This window comes from Ostrea edulis, chromosome 2, assembly GCF_947568905.1.
Source record: "Ostrea edulis chromosome 2, xbOstEdul1.1, whole genome shotgun sequence".
Taxonomy (NCBI): domain Eukaryota; kingdom Metazoa; phylum Mollusca; class Bivalvia; order Ostreida; family Ostreidae; genus Ostrea; species Ostrea edulis.
In genome coordinates this window covers 49698806-49712068 of record NC_079165.1, presented here as the reverse complement: position 1 = coordinate 49712068, position 13263 = coordinate 49698806, and the positions used below count along the sequence as shown (strand labels likewise).

Genomic DNA, 13263 nt, shown 5'->3' with positions numbered 1-13263 from the left:
TGTAACTTGTGGAAAGGGGCTATGTTTTTTGGTTTTTTTTTGTTGCTGACGGAAAAAAAAATTAGCGCCAAAAAAAATGAAAAAAAATTATTTGAAGCAAGGTTTTGCACTAATAGTAGTCCCAGATAAAAGTAATGCAAAATTAAACTGGAAAAAATTATTGCGAAGCGTAAATTAATAAAAAAAAATTTGTCGCCTGCTGAGTGCGGAAAAAATTCTCTCGCGACCCCCCCCCCCCCAACCAGCCAAGTTACCGTATATACTCGCCTATAAGTCGGTTTTTTGGGAGTCAATTTTTGGTCCAAAACTCTATGTCCGACTTATAGGCGCGTCCTAAGAAGATTGGTATTTTTCAGGGCGGCGTAATGTAGTGATTTTCAAATATCTAGACGTATTGTTTATGTATTTTAAAATCATGTATAAAGTACAAGTATTTACATATTTTTATCTAGTTTAAAATTATTTACATACCCGTAACTAATACTTTCAATTCAATTTCAATTCGTTTATCGGTAAAATTGAATTACGAACCCGATTTAATATTGAAATATTCATATGTATACCGTCTGAAATATATTTCTTAAAAGATTGAATATTGTTAACAGATAATTTAGATCATCATTCTTGACTCTTAAAAACTCTATTGTTGATACAATGAATTATACCGGAATCCCACAATAACAGTTTTCGCAAGGTGCGTGCCACAAAGTAAACACGGTGTCAGGTACTGGTCATTAGGAGACCATAATTGCTTAGGTAATCAAGGGATCATGGTCCATAATAGATCAAGGGATGCCTTTAAACCCCAAACGGATATGGCTTGGATATTTAGCATCTCGTAATTATTAATTTCTCAAAATATTTTTTGAAACATAGATAAAAACAGTAGAGCATTGACTTGAAATTGTCAACCTATTCTGACAAAAATTTGTACTGACTTATAAGCGGGTCAATGACAAATTTCTACAAAATAACCTTAAAAAATACAACTGACTTATAGGCGGACCGACTTATAGGCGAGTATATACGGTAAATGACCGATTCCTTATCCTTTTGTAACAAAAAACATGGTCGATGCTGTACTTGCTCATACATTAACGAGTTTGCATGGTTACCGTTGAAGAATATTTGTGGCGTACTTTGAATGAAGTTTATCAGTGATTGTGCCATTTTTTGATTGATTGCTCTTTAACTTATAGCATTATAGGTACTACATCATAGATATGAAAGAACGTTCCAAAATCTTCTTAAAAGAGCGTAAATTGAAAGTTTGATTTGAGGGCATGTTGGTAGCTTTATTTAACATGCGATTTTTAATGATGAAGGCATTCTATTGGGCTTTTTGAATGAACAAACGAATAAAAGTTTAATGGAGATCTTTTGAGTTACGTACATCTTTTATGTGCAATTCGGAAAGTTATGTACATCATATTGTGAAAGTTACATACATCAATCTATTTCAAATACCGATTGCAGCAAATTCGGGACAGTATCATGAAGACTTTGGGTACAATTGTGAACTATTGATATAAATAGACATCCTCTTTTGTGAAGTGTATTATTTCACTTTGCTTTCTAAAAGACAAAAACATCGCTATTCTAATTTACCTGTTTCTTCTTCCGCCATCTTGGGATGTACGTAACTGCAGTTACGTACATCAGTTTAATACCAGTGAATATAAGGCCTCAACCATGTGCATTTTTATTTCTGCACCGTGAACCAAAGGATTTTATAAGGGATAGATCTGTAGCCATCAGGTCTGTCCCACCATTTTCCCAGAGAACTACATTTTTGCAGCTAATTACAATCACGATTTTGCAGATATTGATGATGAAGGAGAAGAGCTTGCATTATCTTCACCAGTGTCAGAAAAGAGCTTTACAGAAAAGGTAGAGTTCTATAAAACTACTGCTTACTCTGAATCACAGTTGCATTTTGTGAGAATGAATTTCAGTTTTATGCCTGTCAAATTTATCAGCAAGACATAATTTCATGAATGTTTAATTTGTGAATCATCATGTATTTATACGAAATTATTATACCTCACACAATGAGTTGCGAAGGGTATAATGTTTTTAGTCCCCCAAAAAATGCATGTTGGTTTCCACTTTCCCGACCAACTCTTAAAAAATTTCTACCGACCCTAACACATTTTTATAAGCCCGTCATTAGACTGGACATATTATGTTATGGCGCCTTCCGTACGTCTGCTGGCTGGTCGTCCGTCTGGGGTCATGTTTTCGGGACTTTTTTCCGTAACAGATGCATGTACAACTTTGAAATTTGGTCACAATATCTCCCTCAGCACTTGTAAGAGTGAGTTTGCATTTCAGCTGGATAATGGTCCATCCATGACCTACTTTAAAGGACACAACGCATGTTTCTAAACTTTTTCATTTTTTCAGCAAAATTAACTCTTTTTATGCCTAAAACTACTTTAAATGTGTTTTAAATGAAATATTTTGCGTAGTTTTTGAGTTTGAAAGCGATGGAATGCAAATCTTGCGATATGCATATTTTCGTTCACTAGTTTACATGCCATTATGTGTGACGTCATATGCGCCCTCGGGTTTGAAAACATCTATTAGCCATTTCATAAACAGATTAGATTTAATCGACAAAAAACCAATTATCTCATTAACGGCTTGAAAATAATAATGCATTAAGATGTTTTGTGTCGTGCTCGGGTGTACTAGTTGTCGGTAGAAAGGATTTAGACTGAGTATTTTTCAATTTTTTGAAGGAAGGTACAAGAAAAAAGACGTAGATAATTTTTTTGTTGGAGCAAGAACTTTACCTTAAAAAACACACCCAGTCACCTTTTCAAACACCGCTTGGACAGAGACCCTGATAAACTGCGAGAAAATGGATATATCGAAGCTATAAGCACTGGTAGGCCTATAGCATACATTCTGTTTTGCTCTTCAAATTCAATACACACTCGGATCAACTGACCTTCACCTTGTAACAACATATATCGACGATACAATGTAACTTCTACCAAATGGTAGATTTACAAACAAGAAAAAAAAAATTAAAGATACAAAATAATTGAACTTTTAATTATACAAATAATAGAATATTGTATTTCCTAACTTTAAATTGAATTATAAAATTATTTCCTTATTGAACTCGTAGCATCTTGAGTGTGTCAGTAGGCTATAACGCCGTGTTCCCACTTCGTACTTCCTAAAGACGTGCAGATCACAATTCAAAAATAGTAATAAGATTGCTTTATCAAAATAAAATAATGTGATTATCACTTTAAATTTGAATATTTTTATTTGTCTTTTTCTTTCTTTCCGAAATGCACTCGTGACAATAGCTTGGCATAGGGCCTCGTTGTCAACAATTTAACGTATCGTAATTTGTCTAATCCAAAAATAAATAATGATTGCACTGTTTATTTTAGAAAAACAGCGCCAATTACAGATGTATCAAGGAATAACATCCCCAAACAGTTTGTTGACAGCGACCCATTTAAACAGTATTTACTAACAATATTGCCGATTTCATACACGTTTTACTCGCTATATTTGGGTATTTACATCGTTATATGTGTGCACTGGTGGCGAACACATATAAAACTCGGACAATTTGTCAACATCGATTTAAATGTTGCCCATGGTAAATAAATTAGGCCCCTAAAAGTTGAGTTTTTAATAATATCTCGCAGTACTTTCACAATCCGAAGGGCGCATGTGACGTCACTGTACCATGTGACTACCTACCGTATATACTCGCCTATAAGTCGGATTTTTGGGAGTAAATTTTTGGTCCAAAACTCTATGTCCGACTTATAGGCGTGTCCTAAGAAGATTGGTATTTTTCTAGGCGACGTAATGTAGTTTTTTTTTAAATAACTCCGATGATTATCATGGACTACCACACAAATGATTATTGTTCACAAATATCTAGACATATTGCATTGTTTATGTATTTTAAAATTATGCATAAAGTACAAGTATTTACATATTTTTATCTTGTTAAAAATTATTTACATAGAATGTTTTTGTTTCCCTTAATATTTCTGATTGTTTATAAATTACTGTCCCATCATTACACTCTAATCTTGGTATGATTTTGCTAGTGAAATTTCTAGATTCTAACGTACAAAAATAATGTGATGGTTTTTCTCCTTCTTCAATCCATCTAGCTCTACTTCTTACATAAATACCATGCAACTTATCTTTTCTAATGTTTTCTAATTCTTGCTTTTTACTACACAGTTCATTGATATTGCTGTCACAAACATTTTCTTCTAGTAATTTGATATTTTCTTTTAATTCTTTTTCCTCTCTTTCTTTCTTCTTTTTGATATATGATGCATAAGAGATAGTTTTACCTCTTATTTCTAAAAGTAATGTTTCTAAAAAAAGTTGATCGTTAATAGAGAAGGAAATGTCTGCATCAGATATATCATGTATGTTATCAAAATTGTATACAGGGATTGCATACTGTTTCTTTACCTTTATAATAATATCTTTGATACAATCTAAATAATTTTCATCATAGAGTAAAGAGTTATTAAACTTCCATAACCCTCTACCTTTCTTAAAGTCATTAAAAGATATCTTCAAGGATATCATTGAGTGATCTGACCTATAACTAGGTTCTATAGTACACATTTCTAGCCCAGACAAAAGAGTCTCGGATATTAAAAAGAAATCTAACCTACTTTGTTTCAATGGAGTTTTTCTTCTCCATGAGTATCTACGAATATTTTCATGTAGCTGTCTAAATGGGTCTATGTAAGAATTACTTTCCATAATTTCTAAAACTTTATCTCTTGCTTTTGAATTATTAATATATTTGTAGTTATAATAATCCAAGTCTGGGTTTAGAACCAGATTAAAATCACCACACCAAATAATATTACTGCATTGCATATCATCAATGTGATTTTGTATATTTTCAAAAAATAGTGGTGTATCATTATTAGGACCATAAATAGTACAAATTAATACTGCATGACCTTCTATACATGCTTTAAGTATAAAATAATTTCCATCAATGTCACCCTTTTCTATCAGAGGTTTAAAGTCAAAATTATTATTGATTAGAATTGCAATTCCCCTGGAGTTATTAGAATATGAACTGAAGAAGCACTGGTATCCCCACAAGTTCCTTATTTCATCTTCAGTATCATGTGAAAAATGTGTATCTTGCAAACAATAAATATTACACTCTAAAGCTCTTAGGTAGTTAAATACGTCCTTGCGTTTCGCAATATCACCTAAACCTTGGCAATTTACTGAAATAATTCTAACCATTCAGATTACAAAAGGGAAAAAAATAAATAAATAAACTTACTGAGACTAAAGTGATACCCACTGGAACCCATTGAACCATGTTGAAGTTTGTTGACAGAGAAATGGGGATAGAGATAGAAAAGAGAAAGAAGTAGAAATACATATATGTATAATACAGTTAAATTAAGATTATCAGTTGTCAATAAAAACAAAATCTAACTGAAAAATCAAGCTGTGAGACGTGAGAGTCACTTTGTTTGGATGGCAGATGTCCAAAATCATTTTTCGTTATGACACCGGAAGTACAATAAATCAACACTAAAGTCTAAATCGATAGCGGATGGAATTTTTATTCCCGGATTTTTTTCACTTTGAAGTCAATGTCATCGAGTATATCGAACTTCACTCGCTTTCCTTTTACGTTACCATAAACAGAGCCATTAAAGTACCAAGCAGATGTTATGCTCTCATGGTCTATAAGGCGAACAATCAATTCTCTGTTCTCCTTGGTGACGTCGTCCCCAAGACGAACATTACCCGGCGAGTCCTTCACAGCAGATCTGCATCGCATTATGTTCGCCTTTTTGTCGTTGTTTCTCATCTTCATTAGGATGGGTCTTGGTGCGTTTGGTCTGGATCCTGGAATGCGGTGCACCGCCTCAATGTCTCGATGGTCAACTTCCACACCCCACTTCTTTTTCAATGTAGATTTTACTACCTCTACGATGTTTTCTCCTTTTGTTTCTGGGATGCCATATATTTTGATGTTATTTTTTCGACTGTACTGTTCATTGTAATTCGATTTCACTGTGGAAAATGTCGCTAAATCACGGACTTCATTCATTTCTTTTTGTAGATCCCTGTTATTTTTATTTGCCTCACAAATTTTTTCCCGTAGGGTTTCGTTTTCCATCGTTAGTTTATCAACGTCCGTTGTAAGCCTGTCTATTTTTTGTTTTAACTGTGTTTCACGTTTTTCTGCCTCTTTCTCATAACTTTTAAGGAGACCTGTTACAATATTTGTTACCATGGATTCAAGATCACATGTTTTCACTGTTTTTTGTAAGTTTTCTTTAATTTCCCGTAAGTCAGACCTAATGGCTGCCAACGTTTGATCACTTGATCCAGCAGTATCATCACTTTTCTCGGACAATGTTTTATTTTTCTCCGATCCTTTTCTGGTATTTGCCATAATAACGCACCTGAAATTAAAAGTTCGACAAAGGAGACGCTCAACAAATTTTTTTTAAGGCGCTCTACTACTCTGTAGTAAATCGTAAATAGTACTCACGAATCACAGAAATTGGAATAATCCTGTATTCAAAGTACGGTTGCAAGTTTTTCTCGATGTAAAGACTCCTTTTAGATGTTAGAATGTTTGTTTCTCACTTACTTAGAAGTACACTGCCATAATATTCACTATTTAGTCGTAAATTTCCAAACTTTGTGCTCACGAAAAACGACCTCCTACCTATCGAGCGCCATCTTGATTTTTTCAATTATACAAGAAAAGCAATTTAAACACAATAGACTTTCACAATGATCTTGGTATTGAAGATGTTCCAAAACTTTCAAATAAAAAATCTGAATCACTAGAAGGTAACATTACTATTGAGGAAGCCTCCAATACCCTTTACAAAATGAAATCAAACAAATCCCCAGGATCTGATGGTTTTTCTGCGGAATTCTTCAAAATGTTTTGGAAGTATATTGGTCTTTTTGTAGTTAGGTCTATTAATTATGGGTACAAAAATAACTGTCTTTCTATTACACAAAGACATGGTATTATTACATTGTTACCAAAAGGTGACAAGCCGAGACAATATTTGAAGAATTGGAGACCAATTACTTTGTTGAATACTGTGTATAAAATTGCATCGGGCTGTATTGCGAATAGAATAAAAAGATACTTAGACAAAATAATTAATCAAGATCAAACAGGTTTCATCCCCAACAGATATATTGGAGAAAACACAAGGCTTATTTATGATATAATGCACTATACTGAAGAAGAAAATATACCTGGATTATTACTACTTATTGATTTTGAAAAAGCCTTTGATACTCTTTCATGGACATTTATACAAAAAGCGCTAAAACTGTTTAATTTTGGCCCTTCAATTAGGAATCGGGTATCGATTTTTAATACAGACATTACATCTGCAATCAATCAAGGTGGTAATCTCTCTGATAGAATCATTATTCAGAGAGGTTGCAGACAAGGGGATCCATTATCACCATACATATTTTTGATATGTGCGGAAATATTAGCAATCCAAATTAGAATGAATAAGAATATCAAAGGCATTACTGTAAATAATGTAGAAAAAAAGATCTCACAATTAGCTGATGATACCTCACTTATCCTTGATGGCAGTGAAGAATCTCTCGCAGAAACTTTTAAAACTTTAGATTATTTTTCAGAAATATCTGGACTACATATCAATTATGAAAAAACTCATGTAATATGGTTAGGTTCCAAAAAATATAGTAATGAAACTTTGCTGCCAAATTACAGGCTTAGGTGGGGTACCACCAGATTTACTTTGTTAGGAATACATTTTGACATGGAATTAGATAAGATACCACAATTAAACTATGAACCAAAATTAGTGCAGATCAAATCTATAATCAAACAATGGGAGAAAAGGTTTTTAACTCCCATAGGGAAAATTACAGTTATTAAGACATTGGTTTTGCCATTATTAAACCATATTTTAATGTCAATCCCAAATCCTTCTGAACTCTACCTTAAGGAATTAGAAAAGATATTTTTCTTGTTTATATGGAATAATAAAATACATAGGGTCAAAAAGGAGGTCATTGTTAAAAAATATGAAGATGGGGGTTTAAGAATGGTAAACCTAATGGCATTCATAGCATCTATGAAGTTGTTTTGGATAAGATATCTCATATTTTCAAATAGAGGGATGGAACATTTTATTCCAAAGTTGGACTTAAGCAAATTAGTGAACTGTGGAATTGAATACATTACAATATTCTTGAAAACATTGAAAAATAAATTTTGGATAGATGTATTTAAATCATGGCTTACATTGCATAACCTTAGTAAAGAGTCTGATGTTGCTGCCGATGCACCTCTATTTTATAACCCAAATATTCATATTGGTGGAAAACCATTTTATAATAAACAAATGTTTGACAGCGGCATCAGACAACTTAATGATATAATCAGTGAAGATGGTTCATTTCTTGGTTTTGAATCATTTTGCAATACTTATCCAAATACAAAGATTAATTTTTTAGAATATAATAGCATTATTCATGCTGTTAAGGCTTGGGTGAAAAATTGTGGATGTGACAAAACTATCAAAAAGCTCACAAATCCATTGATTATGTCAAATATATATACAGTGTTGAAATGCAACAAATCAAAACTTTTTTATGAAATTATAAATCAAAATACCTCAATCACATCAGGCAAAACAAAATGGAGTGAGCTTTTGAAAGTTGACACTAAAGAATGGAAAATAATTCATAAAATACCCTTCAGAGTGACAAAAGATAGCAAAATACAATGGTTTCAATACAGAATTATAAACTGAATCTTAGCTACAAACTCTTTTTTATTCAAAATCAAAAAAATTGACTCAAAGTACTGCAATCATTGTCATTCTGAAGAGGAAACAATAGAACATATTCTGTGGGAATGTGATTTTTTACAATTATTCCTAGCAGAATTTGAGCTTTTTTTAGAAGATAAGACTGATTTACAGATAGCTATTACAAAAAAATCTTTCATTCTTGGTTTTATTGAAAATAATAGTCTGATACAAAACACTATTGTCTTATGGCTTAAATACTATGTGTACACAGCAAGATGCACTGAGAAGTCCTTGAGTGTGCGTGCTGCAATTTCACAAATGAATTTTTTTTATGAAACTCAAAAATTTATTTCGTATAAAAATGGTAAAAAGGAAAAGTTTGATGCCCAATGGAATCGATGGAACCTTCTGTTTTCTTAACTTCTCTCTCTTCCTCTTCTTCTTTCTTTCTCAAACCACACATACCTTCAGCTCATATGCTTTGTTTTTTTTCCCCTTCTTCTCTGGATATAAATGTTATTGTATATCTGATATACCGGTATGTGTACAAAAATAAAAAATTATAAAAAAAAAAAAAAAAAAAAAAAAAAAAAAAAAAAAAAAAAAAATTATTTACATACCGGTAACTAAATAAATACTTTCAATTCAACTAATTTATCGTTTATCGGTAAAATTGAGATACGAACCCGATTTAATATTGAAATATTCATATGTATACCGACTGAAATATATTTCATAAAAGATTGAATATTGTTAACAGATAATTTAGATCATCATTCTTTAAGTTAACTCTTAAAAACTCTATTGTTGATACATTGAATTATACCGGAACCCCACAATAACCGCGAGGCGCGTGCCACTAAGTAAACACAGTGTCAGGTACTGGTAATTAGGAGACCATAATTGCGTAGGTAAACAAGGGATCATTGTCCATAATAGATCAAGGGTTGCGTTTAAACCCCAAATAGATATGGCTTGGATATTGAGCACCTCATAATTATTAATTTCTCAAAATATTTTTTGAAACATAGGTAAAAACACTAGAGCATTGACTTGAAATTGTCAACCGATTGTGACAAAAATTTGTACCGACTTATAAGCGGGTCAATGGCAAATTCCTACAAAATAACCTTAAAAAATACAACCGACTTATAGGCGGACCGACTTATAGGCGAGTATATATGGTACCTAATTAACTTGCCTTTTTGAAATCAGGGCTTAGATTTAAGTCAGTATTGTGGTTAATTATCGCAAAATTTCGGCGAACGAACTATTAGAATTAATTACTATAAGCATAAAGAAGACAAAATGCATGTAATATTGTATACTTTGAAAACATGAGATGTGTCCTTTAAGCTCTAAAAAAAATGCTCTGAAATTTACACATAAGCTTCTTTTCGAAGGAATACAAGTTCAGTTTGCATTTCAGCTGGATTGGTCCAAATGTCTGTGACCTACAAGGACTAAAAGTAGGTCAAACAGTTTTCCGGGCTTTTTTAGGTCACCTGAGTAAACTCAGGTAGCTACTGCAATTGGTTCAACAGCTGTATGTCGTCCGTTGTGCGTTAACAATTGAACATTTTTAACTTCCTCTTGATAACTACCTTTTCAATTGTTTTCAAATTTGGTATGAAGCATCATTGGGACAAGGGGGACATAAATTGTAAATTTCAGAACTTCAGCACCCCTGGGGCCCTAGGGATGGGCAAAAACTGTCCAAAATTGACCAATTTTCAAAAATTGCGGATCAATCTTCTCATTAGAACCACACACATGATCCCCAGGGTAGGTGTTCTGATCCCAGGACAGGGTCAAACTTGGTATATAGTGTTTATGTGTAAAACACTTAAATAACATCTTCTTTAGTGCTATTGATACTGAATTGAAAGTAAATAGATATTTAGAAAGAACAGGTAGTCCTTAACCAAAATTTAAAATTTGATGATCCTAGGAATATGGGTTTTGGTATCGGGGTGGGGCCAAAATGGTCAGTTATTAAATTTATGGGGTGGCCCCCTTACAGAAAATAGGTATAATTCGGGTACCTTATTCAGGTACCATTTGGGTACTTTTGGGGTACACTTTGGATACACTTTTGGGGTACACATTGGGTGCCGTAAAAGGTATCTGGAATGTACCCAAAAGGTATCCGGAATGTACCCGAAACACTACCCTATGGAACCACACTTTAAAGGTCAACTGAAACGAAATATAACTTTTTCTATATTAAGTATGTATTTGCTTCTTTTAAATCGTATAAAATGATTGCGCGGGTTTGTTCGGTTCATTTTGGTCATATACCCACGATACGCGCGGATAAAGATAGTGCACCTGTGTCAGAGCAGAAAATATTGCGGAAGTTATGCCCCTTTACATGAACCCGCCATATTGAAACTAAGACACAGGTGATGTCCCATAAACAACGAGTAAATACGGTGTTATGTGCGGCTCCTGACTGCAGTGTTTAATATAGACAGAGAGTAGCAATGTTTAGTTTCCCCATACACAAAAAATTGCGGAGTTTGGGTGAGGAAATTAAAAACAATGGATTAATTATTGGCCGTCGAAGCACTCTATTAGGGACTGTTATGCCTACATAATATGCCGTCCAAGGCACGGTCTTTACTTGGAACACTCAAGAAGGCAATGAAAGAAAAAGGCAATCCCAACTCTCTTTGATTACAAACCGCTACACGTAGCTACAAAGGCCTGAAAAGGCTGAAAACGGAAAACAGATTTGGACTTTCCCCTTCATAAACAAAACTTCCAGACCTGCGGAGAAAAGAACGTAAGTTTTGATGTAAATCATATTGGCTTTTTTATTGACATTAATATAGTATAGCACGATTTATTTGTTCTCTATACGAATATCCCCTTACTCCCACCCGCTACACAATTCTTATTTTATACTGAAGCTTATTTTTATTACATCCCCCCCCCCCCCCCTCAGTCACACAAGTCATTCATAACTGAAGTTTACCTTTATTAATTTGTTTATATGAGTTAGAAGTTGATGACAATGTCCAAATCATTCTTCCCTCATCTCCCCAATTCCAAGACAATCAACAAAAACAACATGCATCCTATTCCATTGATGATCCTGCCATTCAAAATGATTTAATCATGAATGGAACAGACACTTATGAAATGACTACACAAACCACATATGGAATGATTACAAGATTTGTACTTGAGCCACATAATAACAGGGCTTGAAGCTAACTTTTTATGTCACTAGTCCAGTCGGAGTGATGGGGTATAATTTCAACCAGTCCGCAGAAAATTTTACCAGTCCAACAGAATTTTTCAGAAATAATTAAACATATTTCGTTAATGTTATTAAAATGAAATTAAACTCAATATGCCTCAGACAATATTGTAACACTTAAATGTGGGATTTATATTTACGAATCAGATTTGTCTGATATCTACAGATCGAAGCATGCCAAATGTAAGGTGAAGATAACGAACAGTGATCAATCTCATAACTCCTATAAGCAATACAAAATAGATAGTTGGGCATAAAATTTCATAAGTATATTTTCCAGAATGATGCTTTAGAAAATTAACCAGTCCCATCGGAATGACTAAAACAAATGTCAGTCAGTCCGCCATACTTTTAACTAGTCACAGACTGACGGGCATATGTTAATTTCGAGCCCTGAATAACATGAATTGTATTATCAAAAAAAATATTACATATTCATATTGATGTAAATTTAATGAATATTTTGAATGTTCATGTAACATACATACATAATGTACATACATATGTAAACAAGTTAGGTGAAGGATATCAAGCAAATATCTATGAATATTATTCTAGATTGAAGTGAACTTTTGCAAATGTGTGAATTAGAATTATAGCCAATATGCATGTTAAGTAGCTGTATAAAATCTTAATATTTTTTCACTTGTGTTCTGCATACATGCCCTTTAGACTTTTTACACCTTGTCCATGATGTTACTCTCGATACTGTTACTAAGTTTTCTTATATATATATATATATATATATATACAGTGAAACTTCTCCAAACCGGCCCCCCAGAAAACCGGTTCTCCCTGAATATCGGCCGATTTTCAAAGTCCCGGCAGAAATCTTAACATTTCCTTACAAAGAAAGTCTTACAAAACCGGCCACCCCTGAAACCGGACATCGGCCACTTTTTAAAGTACATTTGTTAACAAACATGTGTAATTTACCCTTAACATACTGGTCACTTTTTGAAGACAATAAAATTTTGGCCAGAGGTTGATCAAGATCGTCCAGGTGTGCAAATTGACTGACCCACCTGCCAGGTGAGAAATTATCAACTGAAGGTGTGAAAAACACTAGTGGCCTCTTTAATTTCTATTTTATACCTGTGCTGTCAAGGGTGTTAATTGACACTTAGCTAATCCAAGAGACCCTTCCAAATTCTGTACAAAATGTAAAAAAAACAG

At 33.3% G+C, this 13263-nt stretch overlaps 1 protein-coding gene across 5 annotated transcripts in view; it reads left to right on the top strand.

Moving 5' to 3' along the window:
- The window catches only part of LOC125679942 (DNA-directed RNA polymerase I subunit RPA49-like), a 146898-nt gene that overhangs the window by 73566 nt on the left and 60069 nt on the right, over positions 1–13263 (top strand). For 3 of the 5 annotated variants that reach the window (XR_008800007.1, XM_056154401.1, XM_056154399.1), the window contains exon 5: positions 1823–1890. Coding sequence is in view for 4 of the 5 variants with exons in the window: in XM_056154401.1 (XP_056010376.1) it covers positions 1823–1890 (68 nt within the window). In the remaining variant the exon portion in view is untranslated. Of the gene's footprint in view, positions 1–1822; positions 1891–10248; positions 10289–13263 lie in introns of all 5 variants that reach the window. The other 2 variants (XM_056154403.1, XM_056154402.1) reach the window with 1 other exon arrangement.